The following is a 16,524-nucleotide window of genomic DNA, read 5'->3' on the forward strand; positions in this document are numbered from 1 at the left end:
AGGGCAAAAGCTTGAAGACATTTTTCTTTCTGTTATGTTCAAGGACAGCATGGTCTACCCACCCCGCTTTATGCTACACGATCCATCATAACTCATGACTCTATTTTGTCAATTTCACATACGTATGTGATTCTGTCCCGCATGAGTCACGTGGGCTTTCTGAGCAGCGCTCAGTCTCAGCTCGATATCAGCGGTCTGGTAAGCTTAGAGCTAAGTTACAGCGTAAAATATTGAGATAATATGTAAATAACTTGTTTTGTTTTTTTTGTTTTTTTTTTTTACCGGTTTTCTTGCCTTGTTTTTAGCGGATCTCTCAGAGCTCTGTGCAACTGCACCAAGTGGAGCAAGGCATAAACTCAAATTCATCTGCTGACATGAAACAGCTGTTCATTTACTTACCTATTTTCTTCCCTCTTCAGTTTAACGTGCACATGAGAAGTGTTAAAGAAACAAATCGTTTGTGGGCGATTATTTCTACGGCAGCAGAACTCTGTCGCAAACACGGCTGACACAAAATGGATGAGCAATGAGGCATTATATGGCACAGCTCCTGCGTGACAGGATGGTTTTTTGGCCCGCTGGATGAAGCCGCACGTAACGTCGCTCTCTGCACAGAGGAATTTCTACAGCGCTTGCGCATCATTGCCTTTTACAGCGGGAGAGTCTCACTGTGGGCCTGCTGCTACAATGGCAATTCTCCTAATGCATTTGTCCATCGGGTTTAGCGCTGCCTGCCTTATCATGCATATGATGTGTTCCTACATATCCGGATGGGCTGTGGGTCACAGTAGTATCAGGAGGTTTTAGGTGTCGTACATCCAAATATGGAACGCCAGGACTGCCATAATGAATTAATTAAATACACCATTAAATAATTAATTAAATGTGGCAATAATTAATTAAAATTGGAATTAATTAATTAAATAAATAGTTATGACACATGTAATTAATTAATTATTGACACATTTAATTAATTATTTATGTATTTCACATTTTAATTAATTATTGACACATTTCATTAATTATTTAATTATTGACACATTTAATTAATTATTTAATGATATATTTATTTATTTCATTTTGGCAGTCCTGACGCCTGGCTCTCGTCATGAAATAATTTTATCTGTCAGCCTCACCCATCAAACTCAGGGGGCGGGGTTAACGCTGCCCATGCAGCTTCTCTAACATTTGATTGGTTGCCGTGCAAAGTAAGTCAAAACAGGTCGATCCTAGAAAATCGATTGCTTGTGTAGACTTGGGGCAGCCAGTTATCCCAGAATGCAGATCAAATCACAAGCAGCAATGGTGGTGGTGTAGTTTTAAAATACCCCGTTTTTCTGTCACCAGCTACACTTTTAACAGTGTTTTAGCTGCGAATGTCGCGACGTATGTCTGGTCAGGTTGTCAACATAGAACATGTTTGCAAAAGTGCTCAGATGTTTTCAGAGATTTCACTAGCTCTGCTAACAGTTAGCATGCAGAGTGCACCGAGGGGGTTACGTTAACCGGTTTGTTTACATATTCCACTCTCCGTGTTCCACATGTTGCATTCGCAGATTCTCATTTTCACCGAACGATCGTCTCTTTCCGCCTGGTCTTGTGTCTCTGTGCTTCTGTAACATAAAGAACGAGCTGACATTTTTCTCACGAAACCAGCGATCAGCTCAACAGACCCTCAGTTTACCTGCATGCATTCTCCTCCTCATCTGTCAGCTGTTTAACACCTGCTGCTAATTCAAGAAACACGCCTAGTTACCTGGTGATAGTCACAGTTTAACTGGGCAGCCGGTGCTCGATATAACGCAATGTCAGCGCATTTTTCTGCACAAGATAAGTAAATATAGTGTTTTCCCCGAGCACAGAGCTGCTGGAGCTCGTTTCCTTACAGAGCACTTTATAGGTGAACAGCTTTATCAGCGGCTGATGTCCAATCACCGGCACACAGCTTTCAAACCTCAGCTGAGTTTTAGCTCTCAGTGGTTAAACGCTGGACTTCATTCACTCAGGTTCTGTCTGTCGGGTCACGTTTACTTCGCTGTTTTATTTACAACTGAGCAAATCGGTTTGGCTGAGGTTAAAGTTACGTTTCATAACTGCATAGTTTCACAGACGTTTAATGGTTCACTGGCACATGTGTTAGACTGAACTATCATCTAAATATCATCTGTTTTTTAATAGTTATTCAACTGTATTCTAAGCACCAGCTGTCTGTTAGAATGTGATTTTTTTCTCTCTCTGTTGGCAGAGGTATAAAAATGCGCAGGAAAATCTGACATGCATGGCGAACTTCACCGACGATATTTAGGGAGGAATAAACACACATCAAACATAAATGAACCATTTGTCTGTCTCCATAATTGAGAGAATTTTCTCTTCTTATGTCAACACTCTCTCTCTTTTTTTTTTCTTTTTTTTTGCTTTTTCGGTCATGTTATGTTTACCTGTCAAAGGCTTGTTACAAACTATGAAACACATGGTGCAGACTTCTGGATGTTAGAAGAAAACTAATACTGCTCATGAATGAGACTAAAGGCAGGAAGGTGTCCTTTAAAACTAAACATGTTAATAGGACCTCCCTGTTTATATCATAGTTTATGATATAGCACGTGTATTTCAGTAATAGCCTGCTGAGGCCACTATAGGTGTGCGCTTCATATCAAATGTGAAGGCAGACTGAGTCTATGTTTGACGTTTTTTATATCTAATCTTCCTTTTCAAACATTTAAACAGCAGCGAGTCTGCAGCTGAGGGAATACAAACTCAAATTGTCGGAACAGGTTTGCTCGTTTCTTGGATTCATTTGGTGATTTATTAAATGTATAACTGTTATTCTAATCTGCTGCTGAGTCTCTTACACTTTTCTTTATGCTGTATATTTTCACGTCTCTGGAATAGTTGGCAGTTAGATAGTCAGCTGGGAAACTTTGTGTTAACTCATGGAGCTGAGGATATCGTAGATATGCTGACCTCGCTGCGTGGTGTACAGAGCGAGGTCAGCATGATTAATATTCACAATAAAAATATTAGCCGAACATCATGAAGTCTGTATGTGTTTCATAGTGTCGAACAACCTTTGTACAGTTAAAGCCAGCAGTTACTACATGACGGAAACACCAACGTTATCTCTTTTATGCGTTTATACACAGGTCACGCTGATTACTGAACAAAAACCCAAAGATCAGATGTTAAACAGATTTATTTGCTCTCTCTCCTCCTTAAACATGTTTTTAATGTTAGTCATAATTCAGAATTGGCGACTGAAACACGTAGGACACATAAGAACATCAGGAAATAAAACATCGATAAATATAACCTCAGTAAAAGAAGTCAGCGGGGGTTACTACAGCTGTGTACCAGGGCCTGCGCTTTGTCGGTGGGATTGCTTGCGAGGCGAGCGGGTCTATCCCACGCTTTGCCGTGAGACTGGGCAGACATCTCCGAAATCATCGAAACACTTTTGCAAAGAGGCTGTATCTTGACAAACCGACCAGACACATGAAGATTAAACCACTACATTCTCGGCTAAAAAAATATTAAAACGGTATTTGGTAACACACAAACAGGGTTTTTCGAAGCTCAGTTCTGTTAGCTTCCACATGCCGGTTGTTGTGTGCTAGAAACAATGGCCACCAGGCCAAAGCAATGGTTTTGACTCGATCAGCGTTAACCCCGCCCCCTGAGTTTGATGGGTGAGGCTGACAGATAAAATTATTTCATGATGAGAGCCAGGCGTCAGGACTGCCAAAATGAAATAAATAAATATATCATTAAATAATTAATTAAATGTGTCAATAATTAATTAAATGTGTCAATAATTAATTAAAACGTGAAATACATAAATAATTAATTAAATGTGTCAATAATTAATTAATTAAATGTGTCAATAATTAATTAAAATGTGAAATACATAAATAATTAATTAAATGTGTCAATAATTAATTAATTACATGTGTCATAACTATTTATTTAATTAATTAATTCCAATTTTAATTAATTATTGCCACATTTAATTAATTATTTAATGGTGTATTTAATTAATTCATTATGGCAGTCCTGGCGTTCCATAACCAAAGAGGCCAACGAGAGCAAGAAATGGGGAAGATGACAATGATTTGATGTGACTTTATTTGTATCATAGTCTACACTGGGGATTGGACTTAACTTAATTTAATTCAGTTATTTCTGGTTGAGAAAATGTTCCCATGCTCACTATTGACAGCAGGTCTATTGGACCATTGTGCCGAAAATATATGTAGCTCGTCATACTTAATATTTAATTAAATTACCAAAATTTAATACATTTTTAAAGTAGAAGATTACAACTTGATTGACATTTATGTCAATCATAAATGTCGTGTTTGGGAAGTACCCTACATGGTAAAAACTACTGAGCCACACCTTTTAATGACTGAATTCAATGACAGTAGTATATTGCTTTTTTGGGATTGACCTTAGTTCCGGTGAAAGGAAATCTTAATCCTTTGAGCTCTGTGGGAACAGTTTGGGAAAGGCCCTTTTCTTTCCAATCATGTGGTGACCAGATCCTAATAAAGTAAATGTGGTACAAACACAGCTTTTGACCAGGACAAAATCTTGGAACTTTTCCAACCGTAATACAAAAAGGATAAAAGGAATGTTCTTATGGGCTTATGCAGTCTTTATATACTCCTTTATTTTCTGTTATTTAAGAGCTATTTTCTAGTTCAGTATTGATGCATCTATAGACTGGAATACCTTTTTCAACTACATCTGACAGCAGTGTTGGTCAAGTTACTTGAAAAAAGTAATCAGTAACTAATTACTGATTACTTCCCCAAAAAAGTAATCCCGTTACTTTACTGATTACTTATTTTCAAAAGTAATTAATTACTTAGTTACTTAGTTACTTTTTAAAAACACAATTTACAACCTGAATAGGTGATAAACCGATAGATCTTTCAGCCCAATTCTACTTTTTCTGTATAATCCATCATAAAAAAATGCAATAGGGTGGTTGTTGAATTTGCATAGAATTACTTCATATATCCAGCACGACTAATTTAAATTTCACATCTAAACATATTTTTGTCTTTTAATTTTCACATATTCTTTAAGAATATTGATTCTTTTAGAACAAATCATGTTGAAAAGAAACAAGTTAGTCGTGTTTTATCCTCAAGCTCCGCCCCCTGGAAAGGAAAAATCGGCTGCGCTGTCCGCCATTTTTGTCTCTCGCTTTGGAAAATCTACTACCATCTGGAGTTTTACACTTGAAGGTAAATAGGATTTTAAAGCTAACACACCAGTGAGAACGAGTGTAGACCCTTTATATATGTGGACTTTTACTGGGTGTTGTTATTTTACAGGTATGTGGGCTGTTTATCGAAAACCATGAGAGGCCAATGTTAGGCTCCAGTTAGCTAATGGTAACCGAAATTATGCGATAAGCAAATTAGTAATTAACATATATAATGTGAGTTAATATTGTTTGTATATTCTTTCAGTCTAAATTAACAGACTATTACAAACTTGCATCGGTGTCTGTAGTAAGTGGTGGTACCTGCAGTGTCTTAACCATTAAACAAGCTAATGTAGGGCCGGGATATGACTAGTTTGTTGAAACATGTCTGCTGCCAATGTGACTGCTCACACACGGTAACATTACCAGCACATAGCCACAGCCGCTATAAACATGCTGAAAGGTCAATCTAGCTTCTGTAGTCAGCAGCTGGAAGACTCAACACAGACCCAAGATTCAGTCTAACGGTTATCTAAATGTTGTGTGTCCTGTTTGTAAGCCCAGAAAAAGAAATAAAATAAAATGACGACCTTGAGCTTCAAGCTAATGTAAGCGTAATGCTATAGCATAAAGCGACTAATGCAATGATGAGGTTGTTAAGTTAGTAAAAATACAGTAAATATATCCAACATGAATCAGTTATATTTTTGGTCTAAACATAATTAAGTCTCACGCCTTTCACTTGTTTTAGAAGGATGTTCAGTCTTTTAAAACCAGTCATATCAAAATAACAGAAAATAGTTGTGTTTTCTGTTGAAACTCCACCCCCCAGGGTGTGTTCTACGAGGGAAAATTCACTGTGGCGGTCCGCCATTTTTTGTCTTCGCTTCGTTTACGTTTGGTGCTGAGCTTTACTTTGTCAAGGTAAACTGAAAACTACATGTTTGAGAGGAAACGAAGAGAACATCCATTATATGGGGAAGTTTTTCTCATGAATTGCTGTTGAGCAACATAATGTAAAAAACAAGTCATTCCTTAAGTTAACTAACGATAATGCTAGCTTAAGCTGCGGGACAATATTATGTGCATTAGCTTTTTTTCAGTGTGTGCCCAGTCACATCCGCTTGTTTTTTCTCAGTGAATACAGACTAACAAACTCGTGTCCATTTAGTTAACTGGTTGTACCTAAAATGTTTTAGTTATACAGTTAAATAAGCTAGTTTGCCATGGGGTGGGCTCTGTGTGTGTTGGGGGGGGGGGGGGGGGGGGTGTCTTCACTAAAGTCGGTTTATTTAGGGCATGACACCTATGCAGTACTCATTAGGAGAGGAACTGCATGACGTGGGGCTTTATTTCATGTTCTGGGGCAGTGAATGTAATCTACTGATAACATGTTAAAGACACACAAAAACCCAACAAATTATTTTAACTGATTTATAGAGAGACTGAGAGGAGGGCTTAAAGAGATAAAAATAATGACAATATAAATATGTTAAATTTATTTTTTCTGTATCGATTTTTTTATGCAGCCAGAATGAGGAACTGAGCTCATGGTTTTATTCTACCTGTCGGACTGCTTTGGACACTGTGGCTCCATTAAAATCCAGACTGCCTAAAACTAAATCTGAGCCCTGGCTGAACGACTTGACCTGAGCTGTCAGACGCGACTGCCGTCGAGCTGAGCGCAAGTGGAAAAAGGACAAACTACAAGTGTCATTCCAGATGCTGAAGGACTGTTGGCGTCGATATCAAAGAACTGTAAAAGATGCCAAAAGAAAACACTTATCTGACATTATTTTGTCAAACTGCCACAACCCACGTGTTTTATTTAATACTATTAACTCTGTTCTTAATGCACCATATACTGACTGTATTGAGCCCTCATCAGAAGCCTGTGAAAATTTTTTACACTTTTTTATCGAGAAGGTCTCCTCCACAAGGGCTCAAATCTCTCCTCATGCTCACGACCTCTCAGTCTCTGTTTCCTGCTCTGCTGTCTTTGACAGGTTTGAGCCTGTGACTCTATCCTTTTTAAAGGAGACTGTTGGTCATCTTAAGCCTGCAGGGTCTCCAAATGATGCTGTCCCTCCTCGACTTTTAAAAGAGGTGTTACCTACAGTTGGTCCTTTGGTGCTTGAGCTGGTAAACCATAGTCTGATGTCAGGTGTTGTCCCTAAAGATTTTAAACATGCAGTAGTCAAACCCCTGATTAAAAAACCTGCTCTTGATCCTATGGTTCTTGCAAATTACAGGCCTATCTCCAAACTACCTTTTCTTTCCAAAATTCTTGAAAAGGTAGTTTACAGCCAAATAATGGCCTTCCTGGAAAAGCAAAATGTTTTAGAGGTTTTCCAATCTGGTTTTAAACCCTTTCATAGCACTGAATCAGCCCTTTTAAAAGTTTTTAATGACATATTTTTAGCGACTGATGCTGGGGACTGTGTTGTTCTTGTGCTTTTAGATTTGACAGCTGCGTTTGATACCGTGGATCATGCCATTTTATTCTCTCGTTTGGAGCACTGGGTGGGCATTAGGGGCACAGCACTGGAGTGGTTCAGGTCCTACTTGACGGGGCGAACTTTTTGTGTCAGCCTTGGTGACTATGCATCGTCCTCCGCTCCCCTCTTGTGTGGTGTCCCACAGGGCTCAGTTCTAGGCCCCCTCCTCTTCTCTTTATATCTGCTTCCTCTTGGTTCTGTACTGAGAAAGCACGGCATTGCTTTCCACTTTTATGCTGATGACTGTCAGATCTATGTCCCTCTAAAGAAAAAAGGCAGATACCTCACACAGCCATTACTTCAGTGTCTCGATGACATTAAGGCTTGGATGTCTGTTAACTTTTTAAAATTCAATGATAAAAAGACAGAGGTGATGGTTTTTGGTAGCCCCACTGAGACCCCCAATGTGTATGTAGATTCCCTGGCACAGTATGTTAAGCCAACTGTCACAAACCTGGGGGTCAAAGTGGACTGTGATCTAAAGTTTGATAATCAAATTAAGGCCGTGGTAAAATCTAGCTTCTTTCACCTCAGGCAGCTGGCAAAAATAAAGCCAATTCTTTCACGGCAGCACTTTGAGACAGTGATCCACGCCTTTGTTAGCACTCGGCTGGATTACTGTAATGCACTTTATATAGGGGTCAGTGCATTATATATTAGTCATCTACAGAGGGTGCAAAATGCCGCAGCTCGTCTTTTAACTGGCACTCGAAAGTTTGAGCACATTTCCCCTGTTTTAGCTTCACTTCACTGGCTGCCCATTTCTTTTAGGATTCATTTTAAAATTCTTTTATTTACTTTTAAAGCTCTCCATGGCCTAGCTCCATCTTATCTCTCTGAGCTGCTACAGCCTTATATACCCACCCGCTCTCTCAGGTCAGCTGATCAGCTGCTCCTGAAGATACCCAGGACTGGGCGTAAACTTAGAGGAGATCGTGCTTTTGCTGTAGCAGCTCCCAAACGGTGGAACGAGCTTCCTTTAGAGATTAGACAGGCCACTTCTTTATCTGTTTTTAAGTCACTCTTGAAAACCCACCTCTTTACCTTGGCCTTTGACACCACGTGAGATGTTGGTTTTTTATTTTTATTTTAGTTGTTTTTAGGTGATTCGATGCTGTTTTATCTTGTTTTTGCTTTAACATAGGGCTGTTTTAATTTTATGTCTTATGTGTTTTATTTATTTAATTTGCTGTTTTTTGTTATTCTATTGTTTTAACTTATTTTCTGTACAGCACTTTGTTCCTGTGCTGGGTATTTTAAAGTGCTTTATAAATAAAATTGGATTGGATTGGATATATGGTGCTTATCGCTGCTGAAGGGCAGATTGGTGTTGCTTCAGAACAATTGTCTAGCGCTGTTATGTAGAGGTGTTACTGTTAAGGTTTTAATAACATTATTTTATTTACTAGTGAAGATTTGCATATGTTATCTCTCATTCTGTAAGGTAAATTTTCTGGAAAGGTCAAATTAACTAATTTAACTAAGTATTAATGAAAGACCTTGATGTGTATATGACAATAATAGATGTAGTTTCTGGGTCATTTGGCAGAACTGCAAAATGGCCAGAAGGAGGCAACTGCTGTGGTTGCAAACAGGCTTTGGGTGGTTTGGAAGTAAGGGCAACTATGGAACTGCTCAGCAACATGGGACCCATAGCTAATAAATAGTAATATAACTTTGTGTGGATGTAACCTTGTGAGATTTGAGATTTTGACAGCATTTTTATGTGACAACTTGTCTTTTTAGATAAATGCAGAGTTTAAGCGCATTACCACCATGCCACTGCAGTCCAGATTACTCTCGCAGATAGATGTGCTATCTGACAAACTAATAAAGGTCTTCAAAAGGCGAGGAGGACAAATAGGAAGAAGACTTCAGAACATTCTGGAGCCCACGGCCCAGGTAAGAAAAAAATTAATTTGTGTATACACTTTAGGGAAAATAATAATTTTAACAAAATGCTGCTTGTCACTCTATGCCAGGAGTATGTTGAAAATCACCTGGGATTTTCACAATTTACCATGGGTGCGTTTTTTTTCTTTTTCTTTTACCTGCATTTTTCTATGTGTGGAGTTGATAGTTGAACACCTCTCTGTGCTCTGACAGTATTCTGCTTCTTTGCATGGAGATTTCACTTCATTACCTTTTTAAGCATTCTGAGGACTCAAATCACATGCTGTAATGAATCCATTTTTGTTCACCTAATGTGTTAATGTTAACATTTTTTGGAATAGTGACACGGATTAAAATAAGATTTGGTATAATGTTCTTTGACCAGTGTTCTGTTGAATTAAAATTTGGAATTCTGCATTTTCTAGGCCACAGATGAAGCCATTATCCAACGATCTAATAAGGAAACAACCATGGGAATTTACATCATAAAGTCAAGAGATGCCAATGGCAGCCCTGAGGACATCGGGATAGTCCTTGAAGGCCAGAGAGTCTGGCAGGATTTGGATAACTATACCCTAGCAGCTGCAATGCTGTTTGGACTAATGTACACTTTGAACCTCACCTACCCACTGGAAAAGTATACCTTCGAGGTATTATAGAAACTGGTTATGGAGCTCAAAAGAAACAGCCTTTCAAAGAAGGCCCAGGTTTTCAGGACCAGACTGTACGATTGAACAGTTTTCCAGTTATGATGTGGGAACAACATGTTTACCTCTTCGAATATGTACCATCCTTTCTTTTAAGCCAGCACTGGTAAAGTTGCAGTACATAGTGAAACTTATTTTTCTGGCACTTTTCAACTTGGGGCCTTTATTACTGCAGTTTTCACTTTTCAAGCCATGACTCTTTTAAAAAAAAATTCAAACTTTGAATGTCCATTTTTCTCAATGGAAATGGTGCCTTGCACCAATTTCACCAGTTTGCAATTTTTTTCCCAAGGTGCACCACTACAAACAGATTGCATCGTCTAGTATTAGTGATTGTGATGTTTAGTGATAGAAGCAAGCCAATACTAATCAGTTTAGGTCTCTTGGTTGTGTGCCTGTGGGTTATAATGTTATTTTAAGTCTCTTCTTTGTGTCATTTTAATAATTACACCCCTGTTGCCATATTACCTTACCTTATGGTTCTTACATTTAAAAAACTATTTTTTACATAAGCGCGATGTCATAGGGCCCCACAATGTTGAATTCAGGTTACAGCAGATAACTTTGAGGAATGTTGTGGAATGTTTTTCAAGAGATGCATTGTACAAATATGACTCATGTATATTTTGGAAGCCTGAATTGAAAGTCCATTGTTACAACTGTGTAGTATTTTCAAAAATACAGGTCATTGTTCAAAAATGTTTTGCTTATTTCTTTGATTGAAGAGAAAGTGTACAGTACATACAGTAAGATCAGCCTTAATTTAGTTTTATTTATTGAACACTCAATTATATATTAGATTATATATTATATATTAGAAATTTGTTATAAAATAAAATAAGCTTACCATAAAATAATCTTGTCAATATAACACATAGTAGTCCAATACAATTAACACAAAAAGTTCATGTCTGATAAACAAGTGGTTTCTATAAATATTTGACCGGAATGAAAAACATAACAACAACATAAAAAAGTCATGTTTGTGTTACCAGAAAAATGTGTGCAGGTATAACATAAAAAACTAAGGTTAACCAAACATAACTTAATTTCGTGCAACCGATTACAATGATTTTTTTACGTTTATACCACTGATTATTTTTTTCAGTGTATACAAAATGTAATCAAATGGAAAAGTCTCTCTTTTTAAAACTTGTTTTATTAGTTTTAATCTTTTAACTTTATGCATCAAGCAAAAATTTAATTATATGCAACATTCTCTGACTTGAAGAAATTTGCTTAACATTTAAACTTATTTTCTGCACATTCCAGCACATACAATTTTTTTTTGTGTGTTTCACTCAGTCTTTCAAATAGATGCAAGTAAAACACAGCAGAAAATAAATAACATCAAAGACTAGCGGTCCTGTTGCTCTATTTTCACCTGTAAAGCAGGAGTAGCGTAGGCGGAGGTTTGCCCTGGTGCAGGTGTGCCGCGGCGGTCAGTTGAAGAATCCGCGAGTTTCTCAGCGCACTCGGTGCTTGCTTGGAAGTTTAGGGTTTTTTTTCGCTGTAAAAAGAAGTTTTCTTCCCACGCACAATGGACACTAATGTTTTTGTCACTTTTTATGGAATTAAACTCAAAATAAGGTCAGTACTTCCACGCTTTAAACACTCTCTCCTGCATTCATATATGATCCACTGTTGATCTGCACACAGCTTTTGTCACGAACGTCGCACTTGCTTACGTCACTGTCATGAGACATTCTGGCAAAAAAATCACGGTTTTAGTAACGCAGTAACGCAGCGTTCCTACGGGAAAGTAACGGTAATCTAATTCCCGTTTTTGCAATAGTAATCCCTTACTTGACTCGTTACCTGAAAAAAGTAATCAGATTACAGTAACGCCCATCTCTGTCTGACAGTTTTACCAACTTTTAGCCAGTTATAACACTGACATACTGTTGACTCCCATGCAAAATTAAAACAAAAAAAGAGAATAGAGAAATAAAAACTGATTTCTCAGGGTTTTTTTGGCCACTTCACTTTTTTTTGGTAATTTTCATCATATTCAAAGCTTGTGACTTTTTGGTACCTTGTAGCTTTTGCTGATGGGAATTAGACAGGCTGACCTTCATCTGAGCCATCCCTTCAGATGCACTGGGTAAAAACTGAGACTTTAGACATCATTTAGACATCATCTGCAGACTCCATGTTTATGCATATGGTTGAGGGATTGGACACCATAAAAGGTCCTGCAGGTGTAATGTGTAGGTGACCCAATACTTTTGTCCATATAGAGCAGATCTATATAGAGCTGAGTCTGGGTGAAACTGTTCTAAAAGTCTTTGTTTACATTTTCCTTTGTTTTAAAAGAGCCTGATCATTTCCTTTAAAGGTTATCTGTTTTTTTTTTAAGTGGTTCCAAGCCAGAAAAAAGAAGCTACTATATTTAATAAAACACACTGTCATTTATTTTTTATGTAAAATATTCAGTTATAAAGTAACCAGGATTCCACTGTTTGGCACATCATGTGAAATAATAAGTGAAATAAATTCCTAGTGCTTGCTGACATGACTGTGTTCCAACAACAATCCTAAACCACATCAGGAGCTGCACAAACAGGAAAGCTGTTTCATTCTTACTTGTTGTTAAGGAGACTGAGTAGCTTGGTCTAAACAACAGGTGTGGAATTTACGGGACTGTCGGTGAGATGTGAACTCCAAATAGCCTGGGGAGTCCAGACACAGGGGTCCATGAGAAATACTTCCAGAAGGTCGGAGGTCAAGATTCATTTGAAGGGCAACCTTCAAATGAACTTCCAATTAAAGACGCCTACAGACCAAATCTACAGGCTCGCATTCCACTGAGAACACGAGTTTTGTCAGACTTCTATTTTAGAGCTGGTTGTTTTATTAAAATTCGTAATCCCACCATGACGGGGTGAACATGTGCGTCTAGTGACTGTACTGACTCCGTCTTGTGTGGTTTATGGTCTATTCCCAAAGCTCACTGCAATAAACCATCTAATTAATTTCCAGTTTTTCATGTGCTTCCAGGGAAAATATAAGTCCAACATGTTTAGATGAAGGAATTTTGATGTGGATTATTGTTTATCAGAAGAGGTCACTGTTTATTTTATAGTTGGTCCTAACTGTAATGATTAGCATGTGATGTCCTGCCGTTCCATCAATACGGGATGTATCATCTCAGCTTCTCAGAATGTGTCATAATAAAAAGCACGAAAGTATAAAATTACAATGGAAAGAATAGAGAAAAAAAACTAAGGGCTTTTATTCTATTCTTTTTTAATCAGTTGCCTCATAACCCTTCAGATTTATCTTCTACCCCTTTGGAGTGGGCTCAGACTGTGGGTAAAAAATCCATCCATCCATCCACCACTCAGGGTCATCACAGCTGGACTTTATCCCAGCCATGATAGAGCAGACATGTCGCCAGTTTTTCACATTTAAAATAATTAATGAAAAACTGTAAATTAAAAAATAATAGAATAAATATTTGAATGACATGTGATTAAAATAATAATGGATTGCATTTATATAACGCTTTTCGAGGCCCTCAAAGTGCTTTACAATTCCACTATTCATTCACTCTCACACACTGGTGGAGGCAGCTACAGTTGTAGCCACAGCTGCCCTGGGGCAGACTGACAGAAGCGAGGCTGCCATATCGCACCATCGGCCCCTCTGGCCATCACCAGTAGGCGGTAGGTGAAGTGTCTTGCCCAAGGACACAATGACCGAGACTGTCCGAGCTGGGGCTTGAACCGGCAACCTTCTGGTTACAAGACGAACTGCCAACTCTTTGAGCCACGACACCAGAGAAGCCCCTTTCAAATGCTTTTATTCAAACCCCTACATCAATAACGTGTACAAATACTGATACTGAATTTTTAATGCAATCATTCAATTTTTTATACAGTGCAAATTTGCAACAGCAACTGCTTTAAACAGGCACTTTTCTATCATAAGATAAATATCATAAAATATTACAGAGCAAACAGACACTTAGCAACAGTGGGAAGGAAGAACTCCCTTTTAACAGGAAGAAATCTCTGGGAAAACCAAGCTCAGGGACGGGCAGCCTTCTACCTCAAATGGTTGAAGGGAAGTAGAAGAGGAACCAAGAAAATACAGAGAGACAAGGACGAAACACACATTATGGAAGTGAAAAGTGAAGAAATTTAAACGTAAAAAAAGCACTCTTAAAAGATTGCAGAAAATGTGAAGTCTCTTGAAAATAAGCAACAGACTGAATCCATTTTGCTGAAAAAGGAAGAAAGGAAGAAAAGAAAAGCAGAATCTTTAGCAAGAGTTTATTATTTGTGAGGTGAAATTACATTTCAGGCTGAATGACATGAAAAACTGAATGAAAAAATATTAAGTGGCTGATTTGTAGTAGTTTTTTAGGTGAAGATAAAAACCGGATGTATGGTTAGACACACAATAAAGGCACAGGAGGTGAATGAACTACACCGACAGGTTTATTGCACGGTTCAACATTGGGGATGATGGCTGTTGATTGACAGCTTTTAAAATGAGAACGAAACCGAGCCACCTGATCCATGTGAGTCATCGCTACAATCACCAGAATCATAATTAAGCTCATCATATAAGATACTGAAGGAATAAAGGTGAATTGGTGAAGCGCTATATATAAGCAAGCGATGTATAAACTACACAGGACATTAACAGAGAGACAGCAGGAGATCATCATCCCACACAGGTGAGCAGTAATATTCATGCCACACAGGGAAAAGGGCCACACCTCAGTGCCATCTCATCAAACTGCTAATTCCTCCGCCCTCCTTCCTCCACATATAAAGGTCAAGGCTTACCCGTTCACCTCACGAGAAATACACTTGGTTTCACAAGTTTACACACAAGAACGCACGATCGATTCAGAAACCGCTCTCCTGTGCTTCCTCTCTGTCTCCCAAAGGGCAAAATCTAACAAAACAAAAGAGGCAGAAAACAGTTTTTAAAATTGCTCATGTTGGTTCATCTGCAAGAAGATTTTAAATTAATATGAATCACCATGACAATCGGCTGCATCTTCACACTCACTGACGTCTTTAGCGAGTTTTTCTTTTCTTTTTCCTCCCCTCGGATAACTACTTGAGAGTGAAATTGCCACTGAAAGCGAAACGATTATTTAGAACATGGGTCCCTAGATTCTTCTTAGAGCTTCTCTTTCGTCTCTTTTGAGTCTTTTCAAACTGAATGTGTTTTTCGGGAGCCTGCTGAGCGTGAAACTGGTAACAACAAAAGCCAACTGGAGCAGAAAGTGCCACTCCCTGAGACTAAGAGAGGAACGCTTTGACCAGAAACGTAAGTAATGCACCAATACTAAATCCACACAAATTGCTCATAATGGACTAAATGGCTTTCTGTTACATCAGCAATTAAACAGGAGATAACAGTGTAGCAGTGTTATTCAGGAGTGTGTGTACAAACACATGCCGACCATGTGAACTGTGCATGCACAGCCACTGAGGCTATGTTATGTCATGTTATTTTTTTCCATTTAAGAATGAAGTAATGATAGTTGACGTATTAAAATCCACCCACTTTTATTTTCAGAGAATATCTTTGGGAATGGAAGGGCAGTGAAGTGCTGTTTATATGACTGTATTTATCTAGCTCCCTGCTAGGAAAACATTTATTTTTTAAAACTAATCCAATTGCAATAACCATTTTAATTAGCAATTTTAAGATTTCACATAACAGCTTGCAGAACCACTTTTATTGGCAATAACTTGAATGAATCATTTTCTGTACGACTATATAAGTCTCTCACATTATTGTGGAGGAATTTTGGCCCACTCTTCTATACATATGCACAGCTCTCTAAAGATGCTTCCACAGCATTATAGTTGGGTCTGGACTTTGAGTGGGCCATTGCAACACCTTGATTCTTTTCAAGCCATGCAGCAGTAGATTCGATGCTGTGTTTTGGCTCATTGTTCTGCTGTATATTACAATTTTGACCAAGTTTTAGCTGTCCTCACATTAAACTGTAGAATACTTTGGTATACAGAGGAGTTCATGACTGGTGCCCAGGTCCTGTGGATGCAAAACAAGCTCAAATCATCACCTTCCACCACCACCAATAGTTCTGGGAAAAACAAGTCATACTTGTACTGTCATGAACTTGAATCTTTTAAGGCTTTCCCAAACAGAAAGTGGTGAATAGTCTACTTTTACCAACATCTGGGCTGCAAATTACCCTCATGATTCTACAGCA

At 38.2% G+C, this 16,524-nt stretch overlaps 1 protein-coding gene across 1 annotated transcript; it reads left to right on the top strand.

Annotated features, from left to right (window-relative positions):
- Positions 1-6,724: 6,724 nt before the first annotated feature.
- LOC147337780 (uncharacterized) lies at positions 6,725-11,311 on the top strand. The gene is made up of 3 exons (XM_086310617.1): positions 6,725-9,329; positions 9,463-9,618; positions 10,035-11,311. Exons 1-3 carry the CDS (start codon positions 9,207-9,209, stop codon positions 10,266-10,268), a joined length of 513 nt encoding a protein of 170 aa, XP_086166743.1. The 5' UTR covers positions 6,725-9,206; the 3' UTR covers positions 10,269-11,311.
- The last annotated feature ends 5,213 nt before the right edge of the window (positions 11,312-16,524 follow it).

The sequence above is a fragment of the Aulonocara sp. 'chitande type north' Nkhata Bay genome, linkage group LG2, assembly GCF_057382095.1.
Source record: "Aulonocara sp. 'chitande type north' Nkhata Bay isolate Kocher_YH1m ecotype deep benthic linkage group LG2, A_spYH_male_GT1.1, whole genome shotgun sequence".
Classification (NCBI taxonomy): domain Eukaryota; kingdom Metazoa; phylum Chordata; class Actinopteri; order Cichliformes; family Cichlidae; genus Aulonocara; species Aulonocara sp. 'chitande type north' Nkhata Bay.